Source organism: Prionailurus viverrinus, chromosome D1, assembly GCF_022837055.1.
Source record: "Prionailurus viverrinus isolate Anna chromosome D1, UM_Priviv_1.0, whole genome shotgun sequence".
NCBI classification, from domain to species: domain Eukaryota; kingdom Metazoa; phylum Chordata; class Mammalia; order Carnivora; family Felidae; genus Prionailurus; species Prionailurus viverrinus.
In genome coordinates this window covers 101738434-101754863 of record NC_062570.1, presented here as the reverse complement: position 1 = coordinate 101754863, position 16430 = coordinate 101738434, and the positions used below count along the sequence as shown (strand labels likewise).

At 38.6% G+C, this 16430-nt stretch overlaps 2 protein-coding genes across 2 annotated transcripts in view; both read right to left on the bottom strand.

The window, feature by feature from the left end:
- The window catches only part of LOC125146859 (olfactory receptor 8K1-like), a 56180-nt gene continuing 39750 nt past the window's right edge, over positions 1–16430 (bottom strand). The window contains exon 3 of the mRNA XM_047823760.1: positions 1–963. Within this exon, the coding sequence (XP_047679716.1) occupies positions 1–954 (954 nt within the window). The 5' untranslated portion in view covers positions 955–963. The remainder of the gene's footprint in view (positions 964–16430) is intronic.
- Positions 5222–6166, bottom strand: LOC125146863 (olfactory receptor 8K5). Its single transcript, XM_047823763.1, has one exon. It carries the CDS (start codon positions 6161–6163, stop codon positions 5222–5224), a length of 942 nt encoding a protein of 313 aa, XP_047679719.1. The 5' UTR covers positions 6164–6166.

The following is a 16430-nucleotide window of genomic DNA, read 5'->3' as shown; positions in this document are numbered from 1 at the left end:
TTAAGTGGGAATTTTGCATCGGTTGGTTAAAATTCTCTTCAGAGCATCTTTTACTTCTTTGTTCCTTAAGCTGTAGATCAATGGATTCAGCATAGGGATCACCAAGGTGTAAAACACAGAGGCCATCTTATCAATATCAAAAGTATGGCTGGATTTGGGCTGCAGGTAAATAAACAATAATGTCCCATAGAACACGACCACCACCACGGAACTACAGGTTGAGAAGGCTTTGTATCTCCCCTCGGTTGAGTTCATTCTGAGGATGGCCACAAGAATAAACATGTAGGATATAAGAACAATCAAGAGGGAAGAGAGCAGATTACAGCCTGAAAAACTTAAAATGATCAATTCTAATTCATGTGTGTCTGAACAGAGCATGGATATGAGAGGAAGGCAGTCACAGTAAAAATACCTGATAATGTTAGAGCCACAGAAGGACAATTTAAATAATTTGATTGTGAGAAAGAGCGACACAAATGTGCTGTAGAAATAAGGAATAAGGACCAGCGCCCAACGCACCTTCTCTGCCATGATGACCACGTAGAGGAGAGGTTTGCAGATGGCTACGTAGCGATCATAGGCCATTGCTGAAAGAATGAACAGTTCGGTGATGATGAAAATCTCAAAGACTGCCAGCTGGGTGGCACACCAATGGTAGGAAATTGTATTTTTGTGCACCACAAAGTTTACCATCATTTTTGGGCCGATGACAGTGGAGTAACCAAGATCAGTAATTGACAGATGTCTAAGGAAAAAGTACATGGGGGTATTTAGCTTGGAGTCCAAATGGGTCAAGATAACTATGCCCAGATTGCCTGTCACTGTGATCAAATATATGATGAGGAAGATTGCGAGGAGAGGTGCTTGTAGCCCAGGATTGCTGGTGATCCCCAGGAGAATAAATTCAGTCACCTCAATCACTGCAGAATGATTCTGTTTCTCCATAGGATTCATCTTGGTAACCTGTGTAAGGTACAAAATCACTATGTATTATATTTGAGAGGCTATCTTTTAGAAGAATTTAAAATATTGTGCATGAGATAGAGATATACTCTCTTTACCTTGAAACATAAATGAAAACTCCTCTTCCCCTCAGGCCCAAACTACACACACCTACACCCACACTGTAGTGCAAATGCCTAACAATCAGCTTTTTTAATTGTAATGTATTATAATGTAAATCTCTGAGATTAAGCTTTTGATTGTCAAGGCAATGATTTCAAAAACATCCCTCTCAGATGAGCACGTTGCCAGGTACACAACTAGGGAAAGATCAGACCACCTCACTCATGAATTCCCCCTTTTGGAAGGCCCTGGGAGACCTAGAGGGCCCACTGCTGGAGGTACCCTGCATTTCCCTTCCCAAGCTTTAATTCCTGCCTCCTAGGTTTTAAATTCACCGATGATGAGCAAACCCATGAAACTGCAGACATCCCATCCTTGACCCCAATCAAGGCAGAACTCCAAGTCCTTTCCCCCACCTCTCTGAGACCAAGAATAGCATGGGTCCCCGCGCATTCCTAATTGATAGCTTCACTTTGATAGACTGAGACCCACACACAACACATAGTGATGGAAACTTAATTTTTTAATGTTTATTTATTTAATTAATTTTACAAATATTTTTAAATGTTTTTAATGTTTTATTAAACGTAATGTTTAATGTTTTTATTTTTGAGAGAGAGACAGACAGAGCATGAGCAGGGGAGGGGCAGAAAGAGAGGGAGACACAGAATCTGAAGCAGGCTCCAGGTTCTGAGCTGTCAGCACAGAGTCTGACCTGGGGCTCAAACTCACAAACCCTGAGATCATGACCTGAGCCGAGGTCAGATGCTCAACTGACTGAGCCACCAAGGCACCCCAATGTTTACTTATTTTTGAGAGAGGCAGACAGAGCATGAGCGGGGGAGGGGCAGAGAGAGAGAGAGAGAGAGAGAGAGAGAGATCCAGAGTCTGAACAGGCTGCAGGCTCTGAAGCTGTCAGCACAGAGCCTGACTTGGGGATCGAACTCAGGAAAGGTGAGCTCATGACCTGAGCTGAAGGCAGACACTTAACTGACTGAACCACTTGGCACCCCTGTGTGTCTGCTTTTTAAAATTCTGAAGCCCAGAAAACAAACATATACACCTCAACCTTAAGCTTTACCTCATTGACAATGATCATATCTGTTTAAAATAACAAGACCTTAAAAAAAACCTTTTCAAATGGTTGACAGAGTGATGCAAAAGGTGATGTTCAGGAAACCTTTGACATTAAATATATATTTCAATATTCTCACATTACTGCTCAGTCTATTTACCTTCTACAAAATCTAATGCTGTACTATATTAATTTCAGAATATTGTTATTTGTATCACGTCCACGTTTGCCACACCTGGTATTTCTGCGTGGCGAATCACTTATACTAACGATCCTCCAATCATACACTCCTTTTGCACTAAAAGGGATTTGGCCAATCTAATTATTTATGAATTCTTCATGGAGATACATCTAAAGAGGCCCAGTGGAAAGAAGAATACAAATGGATATCAAGCACTGATGGAGAAGTCATTACGTGCCCGACACTTTTCTGAGCACTTTACATAGATTAACTCATATGATGCATACAGTAATTCTAGAAAATCGATGGTAGGACCGTATCCATGTGAACGTCAAGGAAATGACTTAACTAAGGTCACTCAGGTAATAAGTGGTGGGGTCAAAATTCAAAAAAAAGTCATTCTGTCTTCAGAATATATTCTCATAAACACAATAGGAGTCTTTTTCTCTGTTAAGGTCACCCTGAGTCAGTAGGAAATGAATAGTTGAACGAGGGGAACATGAGGTAAATAAGGATACAGGAAGATTCTTGTTAAAACAAACGACAAAAGCAGTTAAGTTATTTGACAACAAAGGTGATCTAATAGCACAACTCAGAGTACCAGAGAGTATATAATAGAGCTCTCCTACACATTAATCCTATTGATGGCAGAAAAGTATATTGCAAAGGAAAAAGCAATTTTGCAGAGCATAATGCCCTTCAAGACTTTGGTGATAACCCAGTTTAAGCTGTACGCCCTGACATTTCCCAAGACCAGTGTTTTCTACTTACCTTACTGGAGAATCAACTTTGACTTCCTATTGTTTTAATCCTCACTGCTTGCTGCAGAATGTATTTAAACATTTCCCTGCCCCCTTGAGACTCATTCTGTTAAAGTTTTAATCCGACTCCAGAATTAAAAAAAAAAAAAATGCATGTAATTACTTGAGTGAGAGTACCATGGGTCTCTGAAATTATTCCTGGAGTATCCCATTGAGAAAGATCAGAAGTGTCTTGTATGGGTGTCTAACTGAATAAATTATACAATATCATTAAACACTGGGAATCATAAATATGCTCAGCATTTCAGTTCATGCACAGTCATATTACACACATACTCTCTCTCTCTCTCTCTCTCTCACACACACACACACACACACACACACACACACACAACTATGCAAGGGTAAATGAAAGAATGACTTCCTATAAAAAGATAATGCGATATTGGGTAGTACAGCATCCATTATCCAAAGATACTTTTACTAGATATGTAATTACGGGCTAACATAAGGCAATGTTTTGCGACTTATATTGTTTCTGCCAATGTATCAATGGTAAATCTTTTCTTTCCCTGTTCATGAAATATCTTTCATCTCTGTTTTTAAGGATTTATCATTATCATTGGGTTTTGGAAATTTGATTGTAATGTGGGTATACTTTCCTTTCTGTTTACCCTGCTTAGAATATTTTTAGCTTCTTAAATCTTTGGGATTCTAGTTAATGTTTTTTAATGAATTTGGAAAAAAAAAACATTCTGGCCAACATCTCTTGCAATGGTTTTTCTGTTCCACATTCTCTCTTTTTTCTACTTAGACCTACATTTAAATGTATAGTATACAGCTTGTTATTGTTCTGGAGATCACTTAGACAATTTTCAAAGTGTTTATTTAATTTTTGTTTTCCCTCTGGCTTCATTTTGGGTAGCCTCTATTGTGATATGCTTAAGTGAAGTTATTTCTTTTTCAGCTGTTGTTACTTTTGTCCAATTTATGTGTTTGCTTCTAATATTGTATTTTAATTTATAGAAGTTCCCTTTGGTCATCTTTAAATCTTTCATTTGTGTCCTCAAAAGGTGAGTGTTTTTATTAAATTATTCAATACATTGAGCATATGTTTTCTTATGTTTAATATGTTATAAAGTCCTTGCCTGGTAATTCTATCATCACTGTCATTTTAGAACCTATTTTAATTATTTCCTGGGTAGGATCACATGTTTCTTTCTTCACATGCCTTCACTTATATCTAGTACTTGTGATTGGATGCTGAGTATTGTGAATTGTCTGTTAATGAAGACTATATATCTTCCTAAGATAATGCTAAGTTATAAACACTGTTAATGTTCATAATGTTATAAACAAGTATTACTTGGCTTTTTTTGAGATTTGTTTTCAAACTATATGAACAGGAATCTGAAGTAGTTTTTACCTCAGACCTCTACTGGATGCCTAGGTGTTAAACATGGACTCTACACTCTGGCTTTCAGAAATTTTCACGTCTTCCTGCCTTATGTGACCCTGGAATTGTTCAGCTCATAATTCCATGCTCGTTCTTTTAATCACTTGTGAATTTTACTATAAACATTCCTAAGTTAGTGTTGAGCATAAACTCAAGAAAACCTTGTAATGTAATTACTTTAAATGTAAATAAATTCAATTCTCCAAAGGTAGGAATTGGGGGAATGGATTTTTAAGGAATCATGATCCAACTATACATTATCTGCAAAAGATTCACTTTGTTTATACTTTGTTGTGGGTTCAGAAAATACAGAGTAAATAAGATTGCGAAGGTACCTACACCCTATCCCCTTCGTCCCCCCCCCAAAAAAAAAACTTGAAAGAAACAAACACACACTTAGTTTACTGATGCAGCATTTAATAAGGTTTCCAGTGGGAATAATGTAAAGTTCTATGGGATAACTAAAATAAACTTTGAATCAAAAGCAAGGAATGTTTTGGGTGAGTGCATTTAATTAAGATCCAAAATATGAACTGAATATATATAAGTAGATTGGTTAAGTAGAAGAGATTGCTTTGTACATGATAAATAGTCTTTGTTCTGGAGTCAAAAAGAATTAGATACATTATCAAGTGACATTTGCCTTTATCATTGTTTATTCGAACATTATTCCATGTTGAATATTAGATACAAAGTTTGCGCTGATTCTTAAAGACCCTGCGGAAGGCATTTTTTACCTCTTTGTTTCTTAAGCTGTAGATAAAGGGGTTAAGCATGGGGATCACTAATGTGTAAACCACAGAAGCCATTTTATCAGTATCAAAGGAGTGGGCAGATTTAGGCTGCATGTACATAAATAGTAGAGACCCATAGAACACAATCACCACTGTCAAATGAGACCCACACGTGGAGAAAGCTTTTTTCCTACCCTCTGCAGAATGCATTTGAAATATGGATATCAGAATTAGTATATAAGACACGAGGACTACCAGCAGGGAAGAGATCAAATTAAGTGCTGAAAATAGTATGATCAACAATTCTATGTCTTGTGCATTTGAGCAGAGCATAAGTAACAAGACAACATCATCACAATAGAAATGACTGATGACATTAGAACCACAGAAGGTCAATGTAAAAATCTTAATAGTGAACATTAGAGCCTGAAAGGTACTGTAGAGGTATGGAATGCCCACTAGCATGTGACAAAGTCTCTGGGACATAGTAACATTGTAGAGCAGAGGGTTACAGATGGCCAAATAGCGGTCATAGGCCATGGCCGACAAGATGAAAAATTCACTAATGATGAACATAAGGAAGAAAGCCAACTGTGTGGCACATGCATAATAAGAAATGGCATTTTGATCCACAACAAAATTTACTAGCATCTTGGGACAAATGACAGTAGAATTACCAAGATCAATGAAAGCCAGATGTTTGATAAAAAAATACATAGGTGTATGTAGGCGGGAGTCCACCTGGGTCAAGATGATCATGCCCAGGTTGCCCACCACTGTGACTGTATAGATGATGAGGAAGACCCCAAAAATGGGAACCTGTAGCTCAGGCTGCCTTGTGACTCCCATAAGAATGAACTCCATCAGTGATGTTAGATTCTGTTGGCCCATGTACTCCAGTTAGCTCTTCTGGGAAGACACAGAGAGGTTGCTATTAGCTTTCATGTAGTTCATTTAAATAAATTACAATATGTGTAGACACAATGTAAATATTTCTTTGTAGTGGGGATAGAAGAAGAATTTCCACATCTTATTTTGAAACTAAAACAAATGATAGAATTCTCTACTTCTCAGTGAGAGATCCACATGAAACAAATGTACTGGGATAGCCAATTAAACTTTAAATAGAGCCAACAATATTTGGAACATACCCATTGATTTTTAAAAAGCCATACAAGATTGGCAAAGATGGTGGCGTAGGAGGATGCTGGGCTCACTGCCTCCTTCTGATCACTTAGATTCCACCCACATCAGCCTAGATAACCCAGAAAACCGCCAGAAGACTAGCAGAATGGGCTCTTTGGGGCCAAGCATAGACAAGAGGCCTACTAAAGAGGGTAGGAAGGGCAGAAAGGTGGTGACTGCTACACGGACTGGTGGGAGGGAGCCAGGGCAGTGGAGGGGCAGCCCACTGGGCAAATCAGAGCCCCTGAAGTCTGGCTTGCAGAGCAGAGAGGCCTAATTCTGTGAGTTATGACAGCCAGTGGAACTTAACATCTGGAATGTTAAAAGTCAACAGCTCTGCTCTCAGAGAGTGGGGAGGGTGAGGACACCAGCAGGGAGAGCTGTTGAGCCCTGGAAGGACAGAGCTCAGCAGGGGAACAAAGGCACTGGCAAGTGTCATTTCCCTCTCCCATCCTCCAGCCGTAATTCTAAAGGAAACCAGTTCCTATCACCGAACTTGCTTGCACCCTGCAAACGCCCAATGCTGTGCTTCTGTGGATCCATGCCTCTGATGGGCCTGCCTCCCTCCCAGTGCTGCAGGGTCCCTCCCACAGAGGACCACCAAGGGCAAAGCTAGCTAAGCCTGCCCCACCCTCCCCTGTGCAACTTGTGGATCCACCCTGTCTAATATGCCCTTGGCCAGATCCCATTGAAGCAGCACCACAAGCCTGGCAGTATGCAAGCAGCCCAGACAGGGGCCACGCCACTCCACAGTGAGTCCTGCCCCTGGGAGAGGGGAAAATAAGGTACACACCAGTCTGACTGTGGCCCCAGTGGTGGGCTAAGGGCAGACATCAGGTCTGACTGCAGACCCACCCACCAACTCAAGTTACTCCATACAGCACAGGGGAAGTGCCCTGCAAGTTGGAGCTACCACAGGGACTACCCAAAGGACAAAATGGAAGAATTCTCCTCAAAAGAAACTCCAGGAAGTAGCAACAGCTAACAAATTGATCAAAACCAATTTAAGAAATATAATGGAACAAGAACTTAGAATAATAGTCATAAAATTAATCGCTGGGCTTGGAAAAAAGCATAGAGGACAGCAGAGAATCTATTGCTACAGAGATAAAGGGACTAAAAAATAGTCATGAGGAATTAAAAAATGCTATAAATGAGGTGCAAAATAAAATGGAGGCAGCCATAGCACGGATTGAAGAGGCAGAGGAGAGAATAGGTGAATTAGAAGATAAAATTATGGAAAAAGGGGAAGCTGAGAAAAAGAGAGATAAAAAATCCAGGAGTATGAGGGGAGAATTAGAGAACTAAGTGATGCAATCAAATGGAATAATATCCGTATCATAGGAATTCCAGAAGAAGAAGAAGAGAGGGAAAGGGGCTGAAAGTGTACTTGAACAAATCATAGCTGAGAGTTCCCTGATCTGGGGAAGGAAACAGGCATTGAAATCTAGGAGGCAACAGAGAACTCCCTTCAGACGTAACTTGAATTGATCTTCTGCATGACATATCAGGGTGAAACTGGCAAAATACAAGGATAAAGAGAGAATTCTGAAAGCAGCTAGGGATAAACAGGCCCTAACATACAAAGGTAGACACATAAGACTAGTGGCAGACCTATCTACTGAAACTTGGCAGGCCAGAAAGGAATGGCAGGAAATCTTCAATGTGATGAACAGGAAAAATATGCAGCCAAGAATCTTTTACCCAGCAAGTCTGTCATTCAGAATAGAAGGAGAGATAAAGGTTTTCCCAAACGAATAAAAACTGAAGGAATTCATCACCAGCAAACCAGCCCTACAAGAGATCCTAAAGGGGACTCTGTGAGTGAAATGTTGCAAGGACTACAAAGTACCAGAGATATCACTACAGGCATGAAACCTACAGACATCACAATGACTCTAACCCACATCTTTCAATAATAACACTGAATGTAAATGGACTAAATGCTCCAACCAAAAGACATAGGGTATCAAATGGATTTAAAAAAAAGACCAATCTATTTGCTGTCTACAAGAGTCTCATTTTGCCTGAGGACACCTTCAGATTGAAAGTGAGGGGATGGAGAACTATCTTTCATGCTACTGGAAGTCAAAAGAAAGCTGGAGTAGCCATACTTATATCAGACAAACTAGACTTTAAATTAAAGGCTGTAACAAGAGATGAAGAAGGCCATTATATAATAATTACAGGGTCTATCCATCAGGATGAGCTAACAATTATAAATGTCTATGTGCCAAATACGGAAGCCCACAAATATATAAAACAATTACTCACAAACATAAGCAACCTTGTTGATAAGAATGTGGTAATTGCAAGGGACTTTAATACTCCAATTACAACAATATAGATCATCTAGACACAGGATCAATAAAGAAACCAGGGCCCTGAATGATTCAGTGGATCAGATGGACTTGACAGATATATTTAGAAGTCTGCATCCCAAAGCAACAGATTATACTTTCTTCTCGAGTGCACATGGAACATTCTCCAAGATAGATCACATACTGTGTCACAAAACAGCCCTTCAGAAGTATACAAGAATTGAGATCATACCATGCACACTTTCAGACCACAATGCTATGAAGCTTGAAATCAACCACAGGAAAAAGTCTGGAAAACCTCCAAAAACATGGAGGTTAAGGAATACCCTACCAAAAAAATGAATGGGTCAACCAGGTAATTAGAGAAGAAATTAAACAATATATGGAAAAGGTGAAAATGAAAATACAACAATCCAAATGCTTTGGTATGCAGCGAAGGCAGTCCTGAGAGGAAAATACATTGCAATCCAGGCCTTTCTCAAGAAACAAGAAAAATCCCAAATACAAAATCTAACAGCACACCTAAAGGAAATAGAAGCAGAACAGCAAAGACACCCCAAACCCAGCAGAAGAAGAGAAATAATAAAGATCAGGGCAGAAATAAACAATATAAAATCTAAAAAAACTGGAGAGCAGATCAACAAAACCAAGAGTTGGTTTTTTGAAAAAATAGACAAAATTGATAAACCTCTAGCCAGGCTTCTCAAAAAGAAAAGGGAGATGACCCAAATAGATAAAATCATGAATGAAAATGGAATTATTACAACCAATCTCTCAGAAATACAAGCAATTATCAGGGAATACTATGAAAGATTATATGCCAACAAACTGGACAACCTAGAAGAAATAGACAAATTCCTACGCACCCACACACTTCCAAAACTCAAATAGAAAGAAATAGAAAATTTGAACAGACCCATAACCAGTGAAGAAATTGAATCAATTATCAAAAATCTCTTAACAAATAAGAGTCCAGGACCAGATGGCTTCCCAGGGGAGTTCTACCAGACGTTTAAAGCAGAGATAATACCTATCCTTCTCAAGCTTTTCCAAAAAATAGAAAGGGAAGGAAAACTTCCAGACTCATTCTATAAAGCAAGCATACTTTGATTCCCAAACCAGACAGAGACCCAGCAAAAAGAGAGAACTAAAGGCCAATATCTCTGATGAACATGGATGCAAAAATTCTCAACAAGATACTAACAAATCGAATTCAACAGCATATAAAAAGAATTATTCACCATGATCAAGTGGGATTCATCCCTGGGCTGCAGAGCTGGTTCAATATTTGCAAATCAATCAATGCGATACATCATCTTAACAAAAGAAAAGATAAGAACCATATGATCCTGTCAACCGATGCAGAAAAAGCATTTGACAAAATTCAGCATCACTTCTTAATAAAAACTCTCAAGAAAGTTGGGATAGAAGGAACATACTTAAACATCATAAAAGCCATTTATGAGAAGCCCATAGCTAATATAATCCTCAATGGGGAAAAACTGAGAGCTTTCCTCCTGAGTTCCGGAACACGACAGGGATGTCCACTCTCACCGCTGTTGTTTACCATAGTGTTGGAGGTTCTAGCGTCAGCAATCAGACAACAAAAGGAAATCAAAGGCATTAAAGTTGGCAAAGATGAAATCAGGCTTTCACTTTTTGCAGATGACATGATATTATACATGGAAAACCAAATAGATTCCACCAATAGTCTCCTAGAACTAATACATAAATTCAGCAAAGTTGCAGGATACAAAATCAATGTACAGAAATCAGTTGCATCCTTATACACTAATAAAGCAACAGAAAGACAAATAAAGAAACTGATCCCATTCACAATTGCACCAAGAATCATAAAATATCTAGGAATAAACCTAACCAAAGATGTAGAAGATCTGTATGCTGAAAACTATAGAAAGCTTATGAGGGAAATTGAAGAAGATATAAAGAAATGGAAAAACATTCTGTGCTCATGGATTGGAAGAATAAATATTATTAAAATGTCAATACTACCCAAAGCTATCTACACATTCAATGCAATCCCAATCAAAATTGCACCAGCATTCTTCTTGAACCTAGAACAAGCAATCCTAAAATTCATATGGAACCACAAAAGTCCCCGAATAGCCAAAGTAATATTGAAGAAGACCAAAGCAGGAGGCATCACAATCCCAGACTTTAGCCTCTACTACAAAGGTGTTATCATAAAGACAGCATGGTATTGGCACAAAAACAGACACATAGACCAATGGAATAGAATAGAGACTCCAGAATTGGACCCACAAAAGTATGGCCAACTAATCTTTGACAAAGCAGGAAAGAACATCCAATGGGAAAAAGGCAGTCTCTTTAACAAATGGTTCTGGGAGAAATGGACAGCAACATGCAAAGGAATGAAACTAGACCACTTTCTTACACCATTCACAAAAATAAACTCAAAATGGATGAAGGACCTGAATGTGAGACAGGAAACCATCAAAACCCTAGAGGAGAAAGTGGGAAAAAACCTCTCTGACCTTAGCTGCAGCAATTTCTTACTTGACATGTCTTCAAAGACAAGGGAATTAAAAGCAAAAATGAACTATTGGGACCTCATGAAGGTAAAAATCTTCTGCACAGCAAAGGAAACAATCAACAAAACAAAAAGGCAACAATAGAATGGGAAAAGATATTTGCAAATAATATATCGGACAAAGGGCTAGTATCCAAAACGTATAAAGAACTCAGCAAACTCCACACCCAAAAACCAATTAATCCAGTGAAGAAATGGGCAGAAAACATGAATAGACACTTCTCTAAAGAAGACATCCGGATGGCAAACGGGCACATGAAAAGATGCTCAACATCGCTCCTCATCAGGGAAATACAAATTAAAACCACACTGAGATATCACCTCACACCGGTCGGAGTGGCTAAAATGAACAAATCAGGAGACTATAGATGCTGGTGAGGATGTGGAGAAACAGGAACCCTCCAGCACTGTTGGTGGGAATGCAAACTGGTGCAGCCGCTCTGGAAAACATTGTGGAGGTTCCTCAAAATAATTAAAAATAGATCCACCCTATGACCCATCAATAGCCCTACTAGGAATCTACCCAAGGGATACAGGAGCACTGGTGCATAGGTGCATTTGTACCCCAATGTTTATAGCAGCACTCTCAACAATAGCCAAATTATGGAAAGAGCCTAAATGTCCATCAACTGACGGATGAATAAAGAAGATGTGGTTTATATATACAAGGGAATACTACTTGGCAATGAGAAAGAATGAAATCTGGCCTTTTGTAGCAATGTGGATGGAACTGGAGGGTGTTATGCTAAGTGAAATAAGTCATACAGAGAAAGACAGATACCGTATGTTTTCACTCTTATGTGGATCCTGAGAAACTTAATAGAAACCCATGGGGGAGGGGAAGGAAAAAAAAGAGGTTAGAGTGGGAGAGAGCCAAAGCATAAGAGACTCTTAAAAACTGAGAACAAACTGAGGGTTGATGGGGGGTGGGTGGGGGGGGAGGGGAAAGTGGGTGATGGGCATTGAGGAGGGCACCTTTTGGGATGAGCACTGGGTGTTGTATGGAAACCAATTTGACAATAAATTTTATATTTAAAAAACGAAATAAAATAAAAGTCTATTCATAAAAAAAGTAAAAAGCCATATAAGCATTAATACAGATTTATTAGACTTTATTTCATCTACACAATGGTATCAATTTTCCTTTTGTACACTTCCATTTTTGTATGATACTTCCAGTGAAATTTTGATCTTAATGAAAGAAGCAGAAATAATCTGGAGGTAATGCAGTTTAAGATTAGGTTCTCATTTGCATTTTCAAGGCCATGAATGAGACCTTAGGCATGAACTAACAAAGTAATATATCTTTGTAAGTGTTGCAAATGTAAAATATTTTAACCTTGATCAATTAAGCTCATTTTCTGTCTCCATTCCAACTTCTCCATCATCCTTCAGCTAATGTCAAGATAGTTTGTCATGTCTGAGGACATTTGTGGGATCCAGTTAAAAAGAGGTTGAGTAAACAATACTTTATTTGATGGTTACTGAATATATGTATATGGTTCAAAATCAATGATATTTATCACTGAGAAGTGCCATCCATTTGGTGTAAGAACAGCTGTTAAGAACACTCCTACCACCCAATATGCTGAGATGTATGTCATTAATAAGAACATATTTATGGATATTATGATGCTTTTTTTTTTGAAAAACAGAGAGAGACAGAGACAGAGACGGAGACGGAGACAGCATGAGTGAGGGAGGTGGAAGGGCAGAGAGAGAGAGGGAGAGAGAGAATCCTAAGCAGGCTCTGCATTGTCAGTACAGAGCCCCACGTGGGACTCAAACTCACAAACCCTGACATCATGACCTGAGCCAAAATCAGGCTTACCTGACTGAGCCACCCAGGCACCCCAAGATTTTATGATGCTTTTGATTATTAGTTTTAGAGCTGAACTTTAAGATTAAGTTTCCATTGTAAATAAATATTCACATTTACATTGCAACTTACATGCATAGTTTTATTTCTTCTCTTTTATTTATTTTTTATTTTTTTTTAACGTTTATTTATTTTTGAGACAGAGAGAGACACAGCATGAACGGGGGAGAGTCAGAGAGAGAGAGGGAGACACAGAATCTGAAACAGGCTCCAGGCTCTGAGCTGTCAGCACAGAGCCCGACGCGGGGCTTGAACTCACGAACTGCGAGATCATGACTGGAGCCGAAGTCAGACGCTTAACCAACTGAGCCACCCAGGCGCCCCCTCTTTTAATTTTTTTTTAACATTCATTTATTTTTGAGAGAGAGAGAGAGGGAGTACAAGAAGGGAAAGGTCAGAGAGAGGGAGACAGAGGATTGGGAGCAGGCTCCAAGCTGTCAGCACAGAGCCCATTGTGGTATTTGAACTCACAAATCATGGCATCATGACCTGAGCTGAAATCAAGAGTCTGCCACTTAACTGACTGAGCGACCCAGGCTCCCCTATTTCTTCTTCTTTTTTTTTTTATAAAGAACGATCTCAAATTAGGTTAAGCCTCAAAATGCACAAGGTTTGGATCCACTCCTGCTAAAATATACAGTTTATATCAATATTCAGGGATTTTGAATATTGAATTTTACATGCTATATTTCCTCTGCTTTGCTTATTTATATGCATAGATTGATTCTTCCACTGATATGATAAGGTCTATAAAACATTTAACATATTTATTTGAGTGTTTATTATGTCAGTTTATTTCTCAAATTCCACAATACGTAGGGCACAACACTGTGATTTGCAAATATTTCTCTGATAAATGTCGCCTTCATTTCATAAAATTTACATTGGAAGTCAGTGAAACAAAGTGATTGAAGACAGTGAAACTGCTTTAGCTCAATCCACCTGGATTCCTTCCTTTCCCACTGTTTTTCAGTGAACATTCAGAACTCTGTTAGCATGATTTTCAAGTGGAGAAGGAATTGGAATTGAACATATTCAGTCAGATAAAATACTGAATAGAATTACTTTCACTTAACGAGATGTGTAGCTTTAGCCAGTACAACTAGCAGTCCAAGGGGGTTAAGGTAGACGCTTCTACCTATCAGATGAAACTCCGGGGAGCCTACCACAGGCCAGCTGGAGTCTGAAGCTACCCGGTGGCAGCTGGCAGATTTCTAAGAATCTGATAATTTTTAGTGTTGAGTCAGTCAGTTTGATCCCCGGAGTGGGCATGGACGAGAGAGGCAGTACGGGAGATACCATCCCATTTTCCTGGATGATATTGTCTATTGTTTCTCCATTGAGTTCCTCCCTGCTTTCAGGGCCCTTCCTCTTGCACGAATAAGCTCCAAGGGTCGCCGGACCTGCTGTCATGGGTTTTCCCGCAGAACGGAAAATGCACCGTCTTAACAAAGGGATTCAGAATTCTGGTACCAATCCCACCACTTAGAAGTCGTCAATGTATTGCTAAGAACTAGTCTAATGTTTATTGAGTTTCTCTCCACTTTCAGTGTCAGTTTTTACCTCTCTCTGAAGATACCTGGATTCTTTTGCCCTGTTTTTTTCTCTTTTAATTTTTATTTTATTATAAAAATAATTGACATGAGATCTACATAGTTAAAAGATTTTTAACTCTACAACACAGCATTGTTAACTAGGCACGATGTTGTATGACGTATCTCTAGATCTTACTCACCTCACATAACTGAAACTTTATACCTGTTGATTAGCAATTCCGCATATGATCTAGGAACCCTGCTTCTGAGTATTTATCAAAAAGAATGGCTATTAAGGTCTTAAAAGGTCTTAAAGAGATATTAACACCCTATCCATTCTTATTTTGAAAAGGATATCTGATCAGTTTTGAACATCTTTTTTTTTAATTTTTTTTAACGTTTATTTATTATTGACAGAGAGACACGGAGCATGAGCAGGGGAGGGGCCGAGAGATGGAGACACACAGAATCTGAAGCAGGCTCCAGGCTCTGAGCTGTCAGCACAGAGCCCAATGTGGGGCTCGAACCCACAAACCGCGAGATGGTGACCTGAGCCGAAGTCAGATGCTTAGCTGACTGAGCCACCCAGGAGCCCCAGTTTTGAACTTCTTGATGCATATATTTTAAATACTTCCATTTAGGGCTAACCATTAAAACAGGATATAAAAAATGACATATTGAAAATGACTTTTCAATCTTCAGACATGGTAATATTAGGTAGGAATTATTTGGGGTTCAGGGCTTTCTCCATAATTCTTAAAAGTCATTCTATTTATTTTCCAGGCTATTCAATCAGTTTATAAATCCCATTCTGAATAAAGAAATCAAGTAGGAAGCAAATCAGTCAGGGACAAAAAAAACAAAAAACAAAAAACTAAAATATTTACAAGCTCATGCCTTGGAGTCCTTATATTAAAATTATTTGTAGTTTATAAAATATTGCATGGGTAATAATATATCTTAAAATATTCTTTTTAAAATATTTCATTGGATATATTCATGCTAAAGAATATTATTAAATATTACATAGGACACATACTACAAATTATTTGTTGTTAATATGAAATCCATATGTAACTGGGCATTCTGTAGTTTATGTAGAAATCCTAACCTTAACAGTTTCTAGTTGATGAGACCAATATTGATTTTTTCAGATACTTTTGACTTCCTCTTCACTTGTAATATCCAAATTCCACTATCAACTCTCACAGATCAAATGGATCTATGACATATAGTCAATTCATAGGATTTAGTGCCCTAAAAAGACAATTCTACTCCAGGGAACCCCGGTTAACAAAAAGTATAATGAATTTTTGTGGTGTGTTAGAAAGAATCTGCTGTCAGTGACCATGGGAGTGTCCATGATCAGAAGCCAGGAATCATGAGAAATTACCAGCATCCAAGTGATAATCAAAATTAACAAGTCCTATCTACTCACCTTTAATAGACTGGATTTTCTTCTCCTAAATTACTCTTACTTTTCCTTTGGGCAGGGAGAATTTATGTTTCTCCTCTTCTTTGCAATGCTCCCTGAGGAAGTTACATGTAATTCATTCAGATGAAAGTGCCCAAATCATCTGAGAGATATTTTTAAGTTGCTTTGTGGTACCTACTAATTATCGAGGATATCCTACATATTCCCTAGTGAAAAAATGTAAGGGTCAAT

Bases quoted from the DNA above. Each gene is read 5' to 3' on its own strand.
- LOC125146863 (XM_047823763.1), bottom strand. From the start codon at position 6,163: ATGGGCCAACAGAATCTAACATCACTGATGGAGTTCATTCTTATGGGA.